At 52.0% G+C, this 20,051-nt stretch overlaps 1 protein-coding gene across 1 annotated transcript; it reads left to right on the top strand.

The window, feature by feature from the left end:
* Positions 1 to 2,401: 2,401 nt before the first annotated feature.
* Positions 2,402 to 20,025, top strand: LOC118784927 (E3 ubiquitin-protein ligase RNF19A-like). Its single transcript, XM_036539411.1, has 9 exons — positions 2,402 to 3,077; positions 11,477 to 11,685; positions 12,703 to 12,847; positions 12,941 to 13,103; positions 14,745 to 14,859; positions 15,271 to 15,432; positions 16,216 to 16,429; positions 16,938 to 17,081; positions 17,551 to 20,025. The coding sequence occupies exons 1-9, from the start codon at positions 2,431 to 2,433 to the stop codon at positions 18,305 to 18,307; spliced, it is 2,556 nt and encodes an 851-aa protein (XP_036395304.1). The 5' UTR covers positions 2,402 to 2,430; the 3' UTR covers positions 18,308 to 20,025.
* Positions 20,026 to 20,051: the final 26 nt, after the last annotated feature.

Raw genomic sequence — 20,051 nt, 5'->3', positions numbered from 1 at the left:
TTCTTCATTCCTCCAGCTGCGATTTTTAGAACTAGTTTTTGGTCTCTCTCAGGACGGGTTGGGGGGGGGGTGGCGTGGGCTGGTCATATTTGCACGATGAGCTCTTGAGAACTCTCTCCCTCTCCAGCTCCGCCTCAGCACAGTGCGAAATTCTCTGCTGGACGCAGAAGACATCATGAGCAGGAAGGGAGAACGTGTGAATATTACTCTCCGAAGCCCGACTTGTTGACAGCCTTCGACTTTCCCATAGTAGATCTCAATTTCCCCCCCATGCAGGATGTGGGAAGATATCAGGTTGTCTGTACTTAGAAGCCAAACGATGCACAGAACAGAGCAAAGATGCATGTCTCAAGATGGCCATTTATTGTGAAGGGTTTTTTTCCGAGGTTAGTGGAAACTTTAAATGGCTGCAGTATTGAAAGACCCAAACGGACACTATTTACGACGTCCGCTTTGAGCCACGCGGCGAGAGCGGCCTGAAGCGGCTCAGTGGATCCCAGGAATGCGCCCGGCTGGAGTCCGGGGTAGCGGGGTGGAGTGGCCTGGCCAGCGCGGGCCTCCTCGCCACACTGAGGCTCCTCAGTCTTGTGTGCTGTTCTCTCTCGGCGCGCAGATAAGCTCTACAAACGTACCCTTTTTGCTTTTCAGAACAACCCGTTCTGCCCTCTCGAGATGTCCGCTTAGATATCCCAGTAGAACCGGATAACTTTCTTTCCTTGTGTCTCGGGTCAATATTTTATTTGGCCCACCAACACGGTAACATGATGGCTTTAATACAACAGCGTCCAATGAAAACCTGCTCCTCCATTCTGCACACATATTTATACCAAATCCATGCTGCCTGCGCAATTTTCAGCTAAAATGTTGTGTATTGTGTCATTTTGTGTCTTGCTTCAGTACTGAGGATAGATGTAATTGGAGGATTAAGACGTTAAACTTTTAACCTTTAAAGAGAGTTCCTGGAGAAAGGGTATTGGTCACTCTCTCTCCTTGCTTCTGTCCATGCTGAGTGCTGTGATGTAGAGCTGTGGGTCTCAGTGGATGCTGTTATTCAGGGCTGGGAAGGCTTCTCACTGTGCTCCTCTTAAAAGCTCTTGTTTGCTAGTTTGCACCTCCGTGTGACCCTGCGAGTGCCATCACCAGCAGAAGGTATTGGATGGAATGCAAGCACAAGGGACGGCTGAGCCGTGGCAATTAAAGCTTTGGACTTGAGGCCAAATTCCGGTCAAATTCCAGGTGTAGCACTGGTATTTACTGAAACATGGGAAACATTTGCCTTAAAAATGAGCTCCAGGTTATTGCTCAGTGCCTTACACAGGTAGACCTTGAAGCCATTGACGGTGTGAAGCTGTTGGGAGGCTTCCCTTTTGGGCTGCTCACAGCCCCATGTGTTTGTCTATGGGTGTAGCATTAATCCCTCTCTGTACACATTCTGACATCCCGTTGTGAAGAGCATTTCACCATCAGCCTGCGCTTTTCTGCACTGCAGTCATTTCCTTCTCCTGTGAGGGTGCTCTGTTCTGCAGCCTTGATGTGGTGATGGACAGTCCTGAGTCCTCATCTCTAATCTGTGCATCTTTGATCAGACCCGTAACCCCAGCCACTCGCTGGGATCCAGGGCTCCCACGGCAGGATGGGACGCTCCTCAGGGCAACTCCTGCATGAAGTGTCCGGTGTCAGATGTGGGTCAACTGACATCTGGAGCGGTTTACAGGGTTGAAGGGCCACGCAGAGAGTCTTTCTGCTGGGGCTTTTTACAGTGGAGGATAATTCAGCATTATGGCAGGAGAGGTGTGGTCCTCAATGGCTGAGCATAGGGCAGACTGTTTCCACAGGAGCGCTCACTGAACCAGGTGAGGGCTCTTTCTCAGGTAACCTAATCGAGCAGGAAGTAATGCGTCTTTGGTGAGGACGCTCTGATGCACACACTTCCTCATTCTAGGAATGAGGGGCTGACGCCGCCACTGTTAGCTCTCAGTTCTGAGTTCCTGGAAATGGCTTTTGTTAAATAATGCATTGCAAGGGCTGACGTCATGTCTCGTCTGAGCATGGAAAGTTCCGATATTTTTATTCGGTGAAAGTTGTAAACCTCTATGTGGCCTGAGGGTACGTTCCTGCTGGCCTTCAGATTCCCCCTGTTTTGAACTCTCCTCTCTCCCTCTCACAGGTTCAGTGGCCCCTGAGTTTGTGCCCCGTCTCCAGATCCAGAGTTTGCCTTCGAGGCCCGACAGGACTGATCAGTTGGAGAGATCGTATCACCGGGGCCAGCCGCCATGTCTTAGCCCCTGTGCCCTCCCTTCGGAAACCCTGTCCCCCCACCCCCAGGCCCCCTCCCTCTCCCCAGCCCACGCCTCCCCTCCTCCTCCTCCTCCCGCCCTCCCCGCCCATGTGACCCCCGCGGGCGGCTCCCCTACAGCCCTCCCGGGAGACATGAGCCTGCAGAAGCACCAGCCAATGGGTTCGGAGCGGGACCTGCAGTCGGCCGCCTCCTCCATCAGCCTGCCCTCCGTCAAGAAGGCGCCCAAGAAGCGGCGGCTGTCCCTGCGCTCGCTTTTCCGCCGCCGCCGCGAGCCCAAGCGCAAGTCGCGCGACCTGGCCGGCGGCGTGGACGGCATCGCCAGCATCGAGAGCATCCACTCCGAGATGTGCAACGACAAGAACTCGGCCTTCTCTGTGGCGGGCGTGGCCTCCACCTCCTCGGGGGCGTCGGCCTCCTCCTCCTGCTCCTCGACGTCGTCGTCGTCCTCCACATCCGCCGGCAGGGCGGGGGCGGGGCCGGGGGCGGAGCTGCTGGAGTGCCCGCTGTGCCTTCTGCGCCACTCGCGGGAGCGCTTCCCCGACATCATGACCTGCCACCACCGCTCCTGCGCCGACTGCCTGCGGCAGTACCTGCGCATCGAGATCTCCGAGAGCCGCGTCAACATCAGCTGCCCCGAGTGCTCGGAGCGCTTCAACCCGCACGACATCCGCATGATCCTTGGCGACCGCGCCCTCATGGAGAAGTACGAGGAGTTCATGCTGCGCCGCTGGCTGGTGGCCGACCCCGACTGCCGCTGGTGCCCCGCCCCCGATTGCGGGTAAGGCCCTGCCCACTCCTGCAAGTATCACTCCCACTACTGAATCGATTAGCAGGCGCTCTCATCCAAAGTTTACACAGCTTGTGTTGTTGCATAGGTTTGTATGTATGAGAGGAGCAGTTAGGGTTAACACTATACTCGATATAAGATGCAACATACAGTGCTGGCCAAAAGTATTGGCACCCCTGCAATTCTGTCAGATAATGCTCAATTTCTCCCAGAAAATGATTGCAATTACAAATGTTTTGGTAGTAATATCTTCATTTATTTTGCTTGCAATGAAAAAACACAAAAGACAATGAAAAAAAAATTAAATCAATTATCATTTTACACAAAACTCCAAAAATGGACCGGACAAAAGTATTGGCACCCTCAGCCTAATACTTGGTAGCACAACCTTTGGACAAAATAACTGCGAACAACCGCTTCCGGTATCCATCAATGAGTTTCTTACAATGCTCTGCTGGAATTTTAGACCATTCTTCTTTGGCAAACTGCTCCAGCTCCCTGAGATTTGAAGGGTGCCTTCTCCAAACTGCCATTTTCAGATCTCTCCACAAGTGTTCTATGGGATTCAGGTCTGGACTCATTGCTGGCCACTTTAGAAGTCTCCAGTGCTTTCCCTCAAACCATTTTCTAGTGCTTTTTGAAGTGTGCTTTGGGTCATTGTCCTGCTGGAAGACCCATGACCTCTGAGGGAGACCCAGCTTTCTCACACTGGGCCCTACATTACGCTGCAAAATTTGTTGGTAGTCTTCAGACTTCATAATGCCATGCACACGGTCAAACAGTCCAGTGCCAGAGGCAGCAAAGCAACCCCAAAACATCAGGGAACCTCCGCCACGTTTGACTGTGGGGACCGTGTTCTTTTCTTTGAAGGCCTCGTTTTTTTTCCTGTAAACTCTATGTTGATGCCTTTTCCCAAAAAGCTCTACTTTTGTCTCATCTGACCAGAGAACATTCTTCCAAAATGTTTTTGGCTTTCTCAGGTAAGTTTTAGCAAACTCCAGCCTGGCTTTTTTATGTCTCTGGGTCAGAAGTGGAGTCTTCCTGGGTATCCTACCATAGAGTCCCTTTTCATTCAGACACCGACGGATAGTACGGGTTGACACTGTTGTACCCTCGGACTGCAGGACAGCTTGAACTTGTCTGGATGTTAGTCGAGGTTCTTTATCCACCATCCGCACAATCTTTCGTTGAAATCTCTCGTCAATTTTTCTTTTCCGTCCACATCTAGGGAGGTTAGCCACAGTGCCATGGGCTTTAAACCTATTGATGACACTGCGCACGGTAGACACAGGAACATTCAGGTCTTTGGAGATGGACTTGTAGCCTTGAGATTGCCCATGCTTCCTCATAATTTTGCTTCTCAAGTCCTCAGACAGTTCTTTGGTCTTCTTTCTTTTCTCCATACTCAATGTGGTACACACAAGGACACAGGACAGAGGTTGAGTCAACTTTAATCCATTTTAACTGGCTGCAAGTGTGATTTAGTGATTGCCACCACCTGTTATGTGTCACAGGTAAGTAACAGGTGCTGTTAATTACACAAATTAGAGAAGCATCACATGATTTTTCAAAGGGTGCCAATACTTTTGTCCGGCCCATTTTTGGAGTTTTGTGTAAATTGATACTTGATTTGACTTTTTTTTCTTTCTCTTTTGTGTTTTTTTATTGCAAGCAAAATAAATGAAGATATTACTACCAAAACATTTGTAATTGCAATCATTTTCTGGGAGAAATTGAGCATTATCTGACAGAATTGCAGGGGTGCCAATACTTTTGGCCAGCACTGTATAGAGGAAAATGTAAGAAAAGTTCTGTCTTTTTTTATGATCAATTTTTATTTTTTATACCAATATCAGACAGGACAAAACAAAAAATACTGAAACCACATTCAACATGTATATTACAACGAAACAATAGCATCACACAACATTCTTCCAACATAACCCCCCATTTCTTCTGCCCCCAGACCCTCCATATCTGACATCCACTAGCCTCAGCACCTCATATAAAATACACTTTTACAGAATCAAACTTTTTTTTTCTGTGAAGCTGTGCCTAAGAAATCAGTGTTTTTTCCTTCTGCAGCATGTATGTGGACACTGAGTGTTCTATATGTCAGTTGTCCAAGAGAGTATCCAATGATGCCGTGACAAGCTGTGTGGAAGCTGCCAGTGAAAAGCAGGCCTCTTTTTGGCAGCTGTGAGAGCAGTGAGCCACAGACAGCTTTGTAGCCTGTAGACATTTTGAAGTGAGTGTCATCGTTGAGCAATAGAACGTTTGGTAAGAACGGAATTTGTTTTGAGAGCATACTGGGCAATTTTAACGACACACACTTCCAGTTCTGTGGACTAAATTGCAGTGGGTCATTTGAAGATTTTTGTGTTCCTAAAAGCCAGGCTGGTGTAAGTGTAACATGGGTGAAATCAGTTAGCATAACTAATGGAAGAGACTTGGGTAGATTTGTGAACGCATAGTTGTGGGTAGCTTCCCCATTTTGAGTATCACCCAGTTTAAATACTGCCTGCCTGTACTCCAGTATGCAGGAAGAATTGGAAAAACAGCCTTTATACATGAAGTCAGGGATGGGTGGACACAGCTTTGAAAGTGCATGCTTATGTGCTTTTTCCGCCGCTGTGCCTGCACCAGGCCTGCAGGCACAGGGACCGCTCTGCCCACTTTTCTGCTGCATTCTCACAGGCAGCTGAAAAGTGTAGCAAACTGTTTAGCAGTCAGCAGATTGCACGCCCAGATGGCCTTGTAACGTTCGTTTGTTCTTATCAATTATTCATTCTTGTCCTCTCCTGCACTGTAGGTGTGTGACTGTGTTGGCTGTTAATGGCTACACTAATTTTACATTTATCAGAGAAACCGCGGGTTTCTGTGTACTTTAAGATTGCATGTCTCCAACAAAGATTAAACAAAATAAACCTAACTGATAATTTTTTTAGGTTGGCTTGGCAGTTAACACATTGTATGAAAATGGATTTTATGTCCTAAAATGACTGGGAGTGTATGTGCTTCCTCTTGCAGGAAGCCCAGGTGCTGCAGCTGAAATGGAATGTAGGTTTGTCAGCCAATTTGGAGGTTCCAGCCTGTCTGTGTGATTGTGTCCATGGAGTGGAGTCACCCGCTTAGCGTTGTCCTAAGCTCGGTGCTGGCATTCCTGCTGCGGGAGGCTTTCCCGGGGTAACCTGCCAGAGCCCTGTCCAGCCCTCTAAGCCCCTGCCACAGGGGAACAATAGAGGCGGGCTGGCAAAGGGGAGAGTGCTGACTGCCACTTTCGGCCCCATTGTGTGCTTAAATATAGGCCGGGGCCTCACGTGCCCCGCCCAGCGATCGGCTTTCGGACTGTAATTTAGGCCTGGGGCACGGGCGCCTGACAGCGCTCTGGCAGGAAGTGAGGGAATCGCAGGAAGTTGCCATCTGAGCCGACACCTTAAAACACGCGTTCTCCCGAAGGTCCTGTTTCTATATTTGCCCTTGGTTCCTCTTCACTTGGGATGAGTGAGTCATTCACCGCCATTTTGACTTAGGCATGTTGAGACGTCGCAGAAACAGCGCTGTTAAACACTCCTCTCCTCTCTGTGAGCTGCCTGTCTGGTCAGTAATCTCATGGATGTGTTGTAGTGTCCAGACCGCCGGTTATTGGACAGGGACTGCTCCATCAGTATGGCTAAAACCACAGCCCCCAAATTCCCAGCAAATCCCTCTGGTGTGGTTCTGCAATCCACCCCCGTTCCAAACAGCTTTCACAGCGACCGCTTGCTCCCGTCCACCTCACCCCCTGACCAGCGTGTAGGTCTGAGGAACACCTCTGTGAAACATAAAAAAGGCAGGGCTGATTGTAGTTTGAGACCTTGGATTGTGGCCCCCTTCCGTCACGTAAGGATGTCTTTTCTGAGAAATGCCACAGGAAGCCGGCTTTGCTTCAGCTTCCTGCTCAGTTGACAAGGCCCCCTCTTGAACACTAATGGCCAGAGCGCGCTGAATGAAACCCCCCCGTCTTCACAGGCCTCACAGGGGAGGTGCGTGTCGCGTCGGGAACAGGAAGAGCGCTCCGAGCTGAACTTGTGAGACCCCAGCAGTGTTTTTGTCTAGAGCTAGCGGAGCGGCTGCGAAGCGCAAGCCAAGCCCCGGCCATGTCAGACAGGCTGCAGAATGTTGTTTACTGGGCGCTTTCTCTGGAAGCGCAGGGGATGAACTTTCAGCAGCTCCCTGGGCCTGCTTTCCCAATACGCCTGTATTTACTCCCTCCCACGTTTCCCAGAAACCGCAGCTGCGCTCCTCTCACTGGGCCAAGCTCCCCATCGCCCTGGGCGTGTCTCCCCTTGACCAGCGCGGGGAACGGCGAACAGAAACAAGCTTGTCAAAGTTCCAGTGCGATCTATAGGCCTCCTCTTAAAGGGGCACCGTGGTCAGAGTCAGTCATGTTGATACTTTTCATAGCGTTTTATAATGTGTGTGAAATGTTACCTTGTTAATGGTGAATAATGCTTTCAGAGCGAAACTAGCCCAAAGCTGACCTCCCCTCTGACTGTGGATGGAGTAACTGGAGCTAAATCAGCTGAGCTGCTGTTGTAAAGTAGAGGAGAGGAGTTAAGTGGGAGGAAGTGGGAGTTTACAGGAAGGACTGTTTCCAGCCAGATCCAGGGTACAGAGCAGGTTGTAGTTGCACCGTTCAGGTGTCAGATTAGTTCGCCTAAAGATGAAAAACTGAGTATTTTTGTGGCAGAAGGCTCACTCATTCGGTCCCTTTTACCCACTGCGAGGAGACCAGAGGACTGGCCCCTGCATGGGTGGAGGGGAAACTCTGAGAAATCTCATGTAGAAAGACACGGTCGGGGGTGAGCACAGCACGGTCAGTCAGGAGTCTGGTGCCTCTCCACGTCTCCTGCTGCTTGTTTAACAGCAACAGGCCGACCGGCGTGGCTGAGTAAGAGGCTGAGCTGGAGGTCCGGTGCATAGGTGCACCGTGTCCCGCCGCTCGCTCCCTGCAGCTCCCCTCCCCTCCCAGCCGCGTCAGGCCAGCGGTAATCCACCCGCCCTGAGCCGCACAGGACCGGTTATAACCGGCTAATTCTCTTCCGGGACGCTGGCTCGGGGCCAGGGCGTCTGTGGCCTCCCGGGCCTGGGGGTCAGGTGGCATTACGGGCACAATGGTGCAAATGGAATCAGTAGCTCATTTGGATACTGGGCATATTGCTGCTGTTGTAGCCTCCTGAACGGCATTGCCAAGTAAGCGAGCACGCTCAGCCGACCTCGGCACGGTCCCGGGCAGCGGGCTTAGCAGCGTTACCCAGTTAAAGATCGGCATGCTGGCCAGCCTCCAGCCGGTCAGGCGCTCACTCATCAGGTGCTCTCTGCAGCCTGGGTACCTCCCACTCCATGCCTTTTTTTAATTAACCGGGCAGCGCTGAAGCACTACTTTGTGTGTTGCCGTTTTACTCGTAAAGGGGTCAGGGAGTGAATATTTAAAATGGATACTGATGTCATAATTAGCTAGTGACATGGATGGCTGTCCAGCTGAACACCAGTGCTAGTTCACCAGATGATGTCATCCAGATATGCGCCCTTCTTTTCTGAGAGTGAAGGACTGTTTTAATGCATTGGCTTCTCCTGAGATGCTGTGACAGGAGGAGAGGCTGGGAATGCTGTGAAGAGGCCTGTCAGCTTCAGAAGGTCCTCACTGTCCCGTGTAACAGAGAGGAGAGGACCAGCTCCTGAATGAGGAAGCAGGCAGGCCACCTCCTAAAAGCCGTTACGAGGTTGCTACAGTTAATGTAGAAACAGCCCGTGCATGTGGAAATTGCACATTGCCTGAATGGTATGGATCTCGTTGTGTAAGGCGCTTATGCCCTACAATGATGCCTCTTACAAGCATTTAAGAGCCACTCCTCATTTCCTAGGTATTCCTCAGATACACTTTCAGTGTCGAGTTACATGAGCCAATCTTATGCCAAGACTTCCAGCAGACAGTGAAATATGACTGTTAAATAACTTCATCTGCCCACAATTATTTGAAGTGAGCGGTTTCCTGCAGAACCACAAGCAGGAGTAGCGAGAGCCGTGGAAGATGCAAGACACCATGGCAACAAAGCGCGAGCAGCAAAGCTTAAAGGTACCTTGGACAGTCCCAGAAGATGAGCTGATTTAGCTATGCTGAGCACTCAATTGTTTATGTAACCCAGAGGCCCATGATGACCAAGAGAAGCACCACAAAGGGAATGATGCTGGCCCAATGGCAGTGTAGTAAAATTGCAGACTTGTACTTGTCTTTGACTGTCGGATAAGTTAGAAAGAAGATGAAAAGCTACTAGTAATACTGGTAGCCTGACCCTGAGATGGTGACACATGCGAAAACTCCCCAGCTGAAACTTGTTTAGTGTGCCACGGCAGTATGCTCACACACAATTTTTAGGAAGAGTACTTTGTGTCCCAGGCTGTAGGGGAAACACCGGGTCACCAGGGAAGCTCAGTGGCTCGGCTCATTGGACCAGCACACGCTGGCAGAAAGACTTCGCTGCTCAGCAGCCTTTTTAAGAGCTTTTAAAATCTGGGCCGCCCGGGTTCTCTCTCTGCTTCACCCTGCTGCTGATTCTCAGGCACAGTACAGGAAGAGTTTGTCCGGTGGCCTTTTCATCTCGGATCCTGAACTGATCGCCGCGTACTTGGCTGCCGAGGCGTTTTTTGCGTTGTGGGTCTGAAAAGGTGGTTTTCATTTTCTTGTAAAGTTGGCTGCCAGGAGGCGCCGTGCCTTCAGTGGATATGCTGAGGCGGAGGGTTTTAAAGGCAGCCGGTGGAGATGAGAGAACCACTCCCTCTCCCTGCTCCCTGAGGCCCCGTGAGAGCACATATGAGCTGCCTCCAGCTCCTTCATTACTCCAGGGGCCTGGATCTGGTGTGGGGAGGGAGAGCAGAGCATCCCCCTGCTCTTTAAAGGGCCAGAGGAAATGAAAGAGCTTCACCCCGATTGTTGCTTCAGCCCGGTTTCCTGTATTGCTGCCCCCCCCCCCCCCCCCCCCCCCCCCGTCCCCGTCCCCCCGTCACAGGCCCTGGTCCAGCCTACCTGTTAATGGAAACTATGACTTAGGAACCCGGTGGGAGGAGGGTTCACATCTGCACCACATTTTCTTCTGAAAGCAACAGGGGCCAAGTTCAGCAGCTGGACCCGGTCACCCCTGTGCGTGGACCGTTCGCCGCCAACCCCCCTGCTCCCCCCCGTCCCCCCCTGCCCGCCGGCTCGGATTCAGCGGAAAGGATCGGTCTGGGGTCAGTGCAGGATTAATGCGCACGGATCTGAGAGGGGGAGAATTAACTGTGACGCTGGAAACCCCAAGGTTCCTTGAGGACAGGGGGCGACGTGCCTGCTGCGGGCTCCCCCCTGAACGCTGCGCCCTCGTCACGGGCACGGCTCATCTGTCCGCGGCGAGAGCGCCGAGGGTCCCCCCAGGAGGGAGACCGTGACGCCGGAGCTTTTTTGTTTTCCCCGCGGTGTGTGTGCAGGACAGCTGCTGCTGCGTAACGTGATCTGAGGCGTTGCGGGCGCCGTGGCGACCGTTAAGGACAGAGGGCCGCCTCCATGCACTCTCTTAACAACGCCACAGACAGGGAGAGGAAGCAGCCTGGCTCTCTGTAAATCTCACCGCCAAGCCGTCGCACACCAATAGCTTATCATTTCGCAAAATGATGAACTGGAGCAGCTTCCTGCATTTCAAGGTGTGGCCTCAGTCTGTTCTCGGTGAACATTGGTACTTTTTAGAGGGCAAGGCGGTTGTTTGAAAGAACTATGGAAATGGATTTGCTTTGGCTGTTCATTTTGCCCGCTGAAGTCGGCTGCCTCATGCATTACATTCAGTGCGCCCATTAATACTCCTGTCATTTGTCTCATATCTAAAGCGCATCTGAATATAGAGATTAATTTGCATTCGGATCTTTGGCTAGGCTAGTCCGCTTTCAACATTTATTTTCCGATTCAATTAACCTTACAGAGGCGGGAAAGGAAACGGAGTGATTTTAAACGGCAGAGCAATCCATCTCGAGCAGCTCAAGATGGATCCATGTGTGGTATCATTACATGCAGCGTTTTATTCTGGTGTCTGTAGTGCACTGTGTGATTGAGGACGGTCGTGTGGCTATTTATCACAGCAGAGGCTAAGTGAAGCTTAGTGCCGTCTCCCCTGGGTCCGTGCTGGTGGAAAGCATGCAGATTGTGATCGCGTGACCTTTGGTGAAGACATGGTCCTGTGCTTTTATTACCCACTGGTCCCGGGGTAAAAGGGATCGGGAAAACCGGATGATCCTGGTCTGGTGCACCCCTGCACGTTCAGAGCGGTTCCCTGTTCAGTGTATCCACAGTGTTAAGTCCTCCTCCTCTGCTGGTCTTTGTGCAGGTATGCCGTTATCGCCTTTGGCTGCGCCAGCTGCCCCAAGATCACCTGTGGCCGGGACGGGTGCGGCACCGAGTTCTGCTACCACTGCAAGCAGCTGTGGCACCCCAACCAGACCTGTGACGCTGCCCGGCAACAGAGAGCCCAGAGCCTCCGTCTGAGGACCATCCGCTCCTCCTCTCTGAGCTACAGCCAGGAGAGCGGGGCTACAGGTACACACACACACACACACGCACACACACACACCCCATCCGCTCCTCCTCTCTGAGCTACAGCCAGGAGAGCGGGGCTACAGGTACACGCACACACGCACACACGCACACACGCACACACGCACACACGCACACACGCACACAACCCATCCGCTCCTCCTCTCTGAGCTACAGCCAGGAGAGCGGGGCTACAGGTACACACACACACACACACGCACACACACACACGCGCACACACACACACACACACACACACACACACACACACGCGCACACACACACACCCCCCCCATCCGCTCCTCCTCTCTGAGCTACAGCCAGGAGAGCCGGGCTACAGGGACACACACACACACACATACACACACACACACACACACACACACACCCACATCCAGACCCTCCCCCCTCTACACACAGGACCATCCACTCCTCCTCTCTGAGCTACAGCCAGGAGAGCGGGGCTACAGGTACACACACACACACACACACACACACACACACCCCATCCGCTCCTCCTCTCTGAGCTACAGCCAGGAGAGCGGGGCTACAGGTACACACGCACGCACGCACGCACGCACGCACGCACGCACGCACGCACGCACGCACGCACGCACGCACGCACACACACACACACAACCCATCCGCTCCTCCTCTCTGAGCTACAGCCAGGAGAGTGGGGCTACAGGTACACACACACACACACACACACACACACACACCCCATCCGCTCCTCCTCTCTGAGCTACAGCCAGGAGAGCGGGGCTACAGGTACACACGCACGCACGCACGCACGCACGCACGCACGCACGCACGCACGCACGCACGCACGCACGCACGCACGCACGCACGCACGCACACACACACACACAACCCATCCGCTCCTCCTCTCTGAGCTACAGCCAGGAGAGTGGGGCTACAAGTTTGCAAATACATAGACCTAGGAACACTTACATAAGCACATATATTCGCATACTGTGTCTATTCATACTTCCGGACACACTTCTGCTCCCTCTGCAGCGGACGACATCAAGCCGTGCCCGCGCTGCGCTGCCTACATCATCAAGATGAACGACGGCAGCTGCAACCACATGACCTGCGCCGTGTGCGGCTGCGAGTTCTGCTGGCTCTGCATGAAGGAGATCTCCGACCTGCACTACCTGAGGTGAGGGGGGGGGCTGACGGGCCCGAACCGGCGTCGCTCGCGGGGTTTTCACACAGCCTCCGGTGTGTAACTCCACCCTTTCCCCTTACCCAGCCCGTCCGGGTGCACCTTCTGGGGGAAGAAGCCCTGGAGCCGCAAGAAGAAGATTCTGTGGCAGCTGGGCACGCTGGTGGGCGCCCCCGTGGGCATCGCGCTGATCGCCGGCATCGCCATCCCCGCCATGATCATCGGCATCCCCGTCTACGTGGGCCGCAAGGTGGGTACCATGACCAGTTAGCGCTTTGCACCCAGTACATTTATGTGATTGGATATTCGCCCATATCAGCGTCACTTCAACTAAAATATCGCTTAAGCTCGCAACAGTCAGTGGCCCGGTTCCGGTGAAGATGCAGGGAAACTGGATTTCTGATATGAATAATCTCCTCACCTCCCTGAAACCCTTAACACCCAGTGGCCCTGGACAGCTGGCAGAATCCCGCACTGTGCAGATTCAGCCAGTGTCAGAGAGAGGAGCGTAGATGGGTTTTCTCTGATGGAGAAGCCCTTTTACAGCTGCACCCATAGACAGGGGTCGACCGATATGGTTTTTTTCAAGGCTAATACGGTAATCATTATCTGTGACAAAAAGAGGACGATAACCGATATTTCAGGCCAATATTTGAATGTTTTTGACATGTTTTTTCACTGTGTGAAAAGAAATAGGCTGTGACAACATGGACTTAATTACAGACCCTCTTTACTTAACTTTATGCCTGAAAACATATGACTAAATAAAGAGCAAAAATATCAAATGAAAATTCTTTCTCAAAGATAAAATTAAACTAAAAAATTGCAATAACTAAAATGACCACATTTGACATTACAGATTATCTGTGAGGGTCACATTTGAGCTGCAGCGTGTGTGCGAGGGTGTGTGCGTTCGAATGAGACGGTGTACGAGAGAGAGACAGGGCCTACTAAAAGGGGGCTAATATTGATGCTGTGGGTAAATTTCTTTATGGTTATCTTATTTTGGCTACGCAAAAGATGCCTATCGCTATTTCAAAAGCATTCAATTATCGGACGAACGATGGCCAATGAGCGAATTTTGTGGAAAGAATATTAGCCATACCAATGGCATTTTTTTCTGACAGAGGAGATGCGTCAGGATAGTACACACATTGCTTTTAAAAGTTTTTTTTTAATATCAGGAATTTAGCTAAAAATATACCGATGACAGATAATCAAAAATTTGCAAATATCGGCCCAATTATCTAACGACCAGATAATCAGTCGATCCCTACGACTGCGTCCAGTGGTGTCAGACAGCTCTTCCACTGAGCTAATGTTTTAAATGGATAAGAAGATAGTTACTAAGGTAATAATCTACAGTGATAAAGACACAAAGTCAGTTACGAAGGCACTGTAGCTGTGTTTGTGGTGGCAGTCATCTCTGGCCATTGGAAGAAGAAAGTAAAAGATTGTATTTCAGCAGATACGTTTGTCTTTGGGGGTGAGCGATTGTGCAGACACTTCTCATCTGAGTGCAGACAGACTGTAAACCCAAGCCCCATGCGGCAGGAACGGGGCGCCTAGCCAGTACCTCCAATTTTCCCTAACCGCGCTGCTCCCCGAAACTGTCAGGATGGTGTTATGACTGTCAGAAGAACCTGCAGGTGATTATTTAACCTGGAATATCCTAGGGACAGGTTAAGGGATTTTGTGAGGAGTGCGTACCCACTTCAGAAGACCGTCATGGTAAGAGGTTTCAGATTTTTGAAGGGGCATCCAGATCAATGTAACGCTTAGTGACAGAAGCAGTTGTCTGAAGTGGATGGATCCCACCGTGGCCTGTAGAACAGGGTGGCTGATGTGTCCCGTAGTCCGCAGCTGACACGGCCCCCTCCTCTTTCTCCAGATTCATAACCGCTATGAAGGAAAGGACATCTCCAAGCACAAGAGGAACCTGGTGATCGCGGGCGGTGTCACTCTGTCTGTGATCGTCTCCCCGGTGGTGGCGGCGGTAACTGTCGGTAAGTCATTTCGCCAGCTCTCTCCTGCCCTTCCTGCCTTCCCTTTGGTAGCATTGTCAACTTTAGCTTGGCAGAAAGCATGCAGTCTGTTTCCAGCTGATTGTCCTGGTCAATATGTGCAGCATACCATTAAATGAGAGCTTGATTTCCTCCCTAATATAAATGTAATTGCTGATCTTGCATTAATTCCCTGGATTCCTAATGCCCAGTAAAGGCTGGCATCCACTGACCACTTCCATCTTGGGGGAACAGCGCCCCCTGCTGCTCAGTGGATGTAACTGCAGACAGTGTGTGACCCTCGTGGGCCGCCGGCTGCAGTCTCGTTAATCCATCCTGTTCATGATTGATGAGCGAGTCTCCTGTCTCCTGTGGAAGTGCTGACTGGAGTTTCCCCCCACTGTGCGTTGGCAGGTATCGGGGTGCCCATCATGCTGGCATATGTGTACGGCGTGGTGCCCATCTCCCTGTGCCGCAGCGGGGGCTGCGGCGTGTCGGCTGGCAACGGCAAAGGGGTGCGCATCGAGTTCGACGAGGAGAACGACATGAACGCGGGCAGCGGGGCGGCCGCCACAGGTGAGAACGCGCACGCGCGCGCACACACACTCCAGTCTTTGCTCGGACAGAGCACCGCACTCCAGCGGCGGCGGCTCGGCTCCTCTCCTCAAGGCTTTTTGTTATTGGAGGAAGCGGCCCGCTAGCCCGTTGTTCTCTCCCTGTCGGAGACCCCAGAGTGATGTGTGTTCGAGTGCTCCGCATTGTACCGCTGCGCATTGAGCACGCTTCCTTTGGAGGGTGGAGGGAGGGAGCCGATCAATCAGGCAATTATGCAGATTTGAAACAGCGGCCTTCACAGTGACAGCACAAATCCTGGAAAAAATGATGCGGCTGGGTAAATGGGGCTTTGTAATTTGCTGTAGCTACTCACATATTCATAGATTCACTTTCCTCTGCCAAGTGAGTCTGTGAAAGTCAAAGATGAAAGTAAATGACAGCGGGTCACAGAGTCAGTCATAAGAGCATTAACTGAAGTGAGTTGAACAGTAATTATAGACTGATGTAGCAGGTCCTACGCAGTGACGGCTGTCTTTCAGAGGTGACAAAAAATGAGCGAGACAATGAGAAAGACCTAACAAATCCTCAGCAGTGTGGTGATTGCTGTGTGTCAGTTAGTAGAAGCAATGAGCTGGTGAGTCAGAGACTGCTAGAAGGAGATAACAGATCCCAATCAGAGATGGCAGCTGTTTTGGTGTCAAGCGGCAGCGTCAAGATGGGCAAAAAAGAGAGCGCCGGGGACGTTACGGCATGTCCCCTGCCGTGACTGCCACCGCACCTCCAACGACCCCCTCTGTCCCGCAGACACCACGTCGGTGGCGGAGACGCGGAACAACCCGAGCATCGGCGAGGGCAGCGTGGGCGGGCTGACGGGCAGCCTGAGTGCCAGCGGCAGCCACATGGACCGCATCGGCGCCATGCGCGACAACCTGAGCGAGACGGCCAGCACCACCGCGCTCGCCGGCGCCAGCATCACCGGCAGCCTGTCCGGCAGCGCCATGGTCAGCTGCTTCAACAGGTCAGGGGCCAGCCCATTGTGCACAGTGCCATCAGTCACTCGCAGCGTAGCAGTACATGGGCAGTAACGCTGTATGGGACAGAACTCGTGAGTGAGATTCAGTAAAACATGACCCAGTGTGTGGAAATTTGAATTATATTACGGGAATTTAGCAGGCAGAAAGGTGTTTGCAAAATCTTGAATTATGATTAAATTATGAGATCAGTATTCCAGCAATTCCACTTGAAGTAGATGTGTATTGAATAGAATGCAAAATGGTACGTTGACTTGGAAACAGTGTTTGCCAACTGGTGAAATATCTATTGGTGCTTGCACATCAGTTGACATACTGAGAATTCAATTAATTGATTTTAATTATTGAATTCTGTGTGCATACAGTTGGGGTCAATATCATGTGACAGCGTTCTTTTTGGTGTTTTCATGAATGTAGTTGTACAGCTCTATAGTGGCTGTGGTAAAGCTGTAGGAAGCTTGACATCGCTCTCTTTCCCGCCCCCTGCTGGCCCAGGCTGGAGGTGCAGGCGGACGTTCAGAAGGAGCGCTATAGCCTCAGCGGGGAGTCGGGCACCGTCAGTCTGGGGACAATCAGCGACAATGCAAGTACCAAAGCAATGGCTGGATCCATTCTCAACTCCTACATGCCTCTGGACAGGTGAGCGCTGCAGACACGCCTCCACAGCGGGAGGGAAACCTTATAACCTACCTGTAAAAGGCAGGCCTGTGTTCTCCGGGACATATGGATATACATATGTAAAACTCAGAACACCCTTTATGTGTGTTTGCTCTCAGAGATTGTAGATCCATAGGTGCTAATGTGTATGTAACCCAGACACTATGACTTTTTTTTTTTTTATTTAAACAAAGTGGAAATTGTAGGGGCCTTCGCTCTGCAGTATGTGGTAAGCAGGGTCCTGTGTGTGTAGGGATGGGAACAGTATTAGTAGAAGGCTCCTGCGGGGATTTTTAGATTTTTAATGGAATTTTTATATGCCTCTCACACTTGCAACACAGCATTGGGGGAATCTGGCAGCCATTGACTGTTCAGGTGAACTTGGTGGTTCCTTGTTTCTCACCTGTGTGTGTGTGTGTGTGTGTGTTTTTGTGTGTGTGTGTGTGTGTAGGGATGGGAACAGCATGGAGGTGCAGGTGGACATCGAGTCCAAGCCTGGGAAGCAGCGGCACCACAGCGGTGGCAGCGGTGCGGACGATGCTGGCAGCGGTGGGCGCGGCGGGGGGGCGTGGCCCCTGGGCTGCCCCGCAGAGGGCGGGCGCGGCTCCGCCCAGTGGGCCAGGGACGCAGCCCCACCCCCCCACTCCTCCTCCTCCTCCTCCTCCTGTTCAGGCAAGAAGGGCAAGGGCAAGCAGCGGAGGAAGGGCGGGGAGCGGGCGGAGGGGCGCGAGGACGCGGACGCCCAGCTGCTGGAGCAGCGCAGCGCCCCCTCCAGCGGGCCCGACTCGCCCTCACCCTCGCTCAGCGACAGCGTGGCCTCGGTGGCCGACTCGCACTGCAGCCACCTGTCCGAACTCAGCGGCTCCGACCCCGAGAGCGCCAAGACCTCGTCCTCCTGCAGCCGCGGCTCGGGCGATGGCCACGCCCACGCCCACGCCCGCCCCGCCGCCGCCGTCAGCCCCCTGCCCGAGGTGGAGAACGACCGGCTGGAGGCCTGCCCCGCCCCGGGCGTCCCGCCGCCCCCACTCTCCCCCTCCTCCCTCGGCCCCTGTCCTGAGCTCTCCGCCCTCTGCTTCATCACTGAGGAGAACGTCAGCCTGGTGTGCCCCAGCGAGCTGGGCTATGGGGGGCCGCTGAAGGAGGCCAACAACAACCAGCCGGACCCGCCCGCTTCTATCAAGAGTACCTGCATTCAGACTGAAATCTGATACCTTAAGTGCTGCGGAACGGGACTCGGTCACACACTCATCACTAACCACCATAGCTTACGAAAGTTAACCTTGCCAGTACCCACGGGGCGTCCCGTCTGAAGGGAGCCGCTATTTGGTTCTGTGATTCCCCCCCACCCCTCCAAGCCAGCTTTAATTACATGTTGTACTTCTTTCAGTTAAGACTTGGGACAGCGGGTTCAGTGAAAGTGTAACAGGCAGTGGGTAGGCAAGAGGTCTGTTTTGTAGGCTGGATTGACAGGAAGTGTTTTGTAAGGGGAGGAGTTTAATCGTGACCTGTGGGGTGAACACTGGTGTTTCTGCTGCTTTTTGTCTGAGCCCTCAGACCACGTTTCCCAGGGTGCACCACCTTGCTGACGTGGAAACGCAGGGGAGGAGCCAAGCCACCCGTCTCGGGCTGCTTTGCTGTCGGGCAGGGTGGAAAGGGGGGCGCTGGGCGAGTCGTTGTGTATTAACAAACAGAACCGCTCAGAGGCAGTCCGCCAGGTCACAGGATTTGCAAAGCCCTTCAGAGGCATACGAGTCAAAGTCAATGGGGACCAGTCGATGCTGTTTTTTCCCTCACAGTTCTGTAAATGATAGGCTATTTTTGTGAAGTTAAGGTTCTTTTATTATTTATTGTTTGGATTTAGAAAAGGTTGTTCAGAGACACCGGCCCTCTGTTGGCAGGTGGTGAGTAACACGTTTTGCATTTGAGTGGCTTTGGTACTGCTCAAGGGTAGAGCTGGGAGACTCCCTCAAACCCTTTCGTTTCTCCCGGCAAGTCCCGGGCTGTGCCTCCTCTCAGATTCATGGGGACAGCCTCCGTAAGAGCTGAGGATGTAGATCAAAGTCTGAGGGCATGGAAGATGACTCTTGCTTCCATTTTTTTTTGTAGGAACATAAAAGGTTTCGTTTATTGTAAGGAGTCAAAGACCTTCAGTTCAAAGGCGGTTTACGGAGTCTGATGCGTTCACCTCACAGAATAAGATTGATTTTTATATCTTCATTGATTCATGGTGCCTTTGGATAAAAAAAGCTGTTCTGTTTGTATTTCCATTCTGTGTCTTCAAGACTTGGAACATGTTCGGCTGAATGTCTTTCTGATGCCGTCAAGAGAAGCTCATAGGTCGTTCACATACTGTGGTAGACATAATGAATACGTGACTCTACTTTGCCTACCAAAGACAGCACTCAGGCTCTCGTTCCATTGTATTCCTGTAACCCCCCCGATGTTGCTGAGTCGCCCGACTGCGTGTCCTTGATGAACAAGAGACGGCACTGGGGGAGGGCAAAAGATTCAGGAATAAAGACTTCTGTTTTCTACACACTCAAACGCTACGCAAATGACTGAAGCCACAGGAGGCTTAGGCACCTGCACTGTTAATCCTAGTTCCCACGTAAATGTATTGCAATGCACAAAGCGTACGGGGGACGTGAGATTGGATGACTTTTTTTTTATTTTATTTTCCGAGTCCTGTTCCATGTTGCCATTCTGGTGCTGCTGAATGATGCCACAGGCTGCAGTTTCTCATCTAGGGTATTTTTTCCCCCCCCGATTTGTTTCGGTTGTCCCTCCTCCCACCTTTCTGTACTTTACTTCAAACACTAGTGCCAGGTATGATTTCTGATTTGTGCAGAACAGCTTAAGGTATTTGTATATTTGTTTGCTAATTTGCTTTACAATATGCGTGTAAATGCATATCGAAAAATAAAAAAAAAATGGACTCAAAAGCTGTGGTGT

Source organism: Megalops cyprinoides, chromosome 10, assembly GCF_013368585.1.
Source record: "Megalops cyprinoides isolate fMegCyp1 chromosome 10, fMegCyp1.pri, whole genome shotgun sequence".
NCBI classification, from domain to species: domain Eukaryota; kingdom Metazoa; phylum Chordata; class Actinopteri; order Elopiformes; family Megalopidae; genus Megalops; species Megalops cyprinoides.
This window is presented reverse-complemented; position numbering and strand designations above follow the sequence as displayed.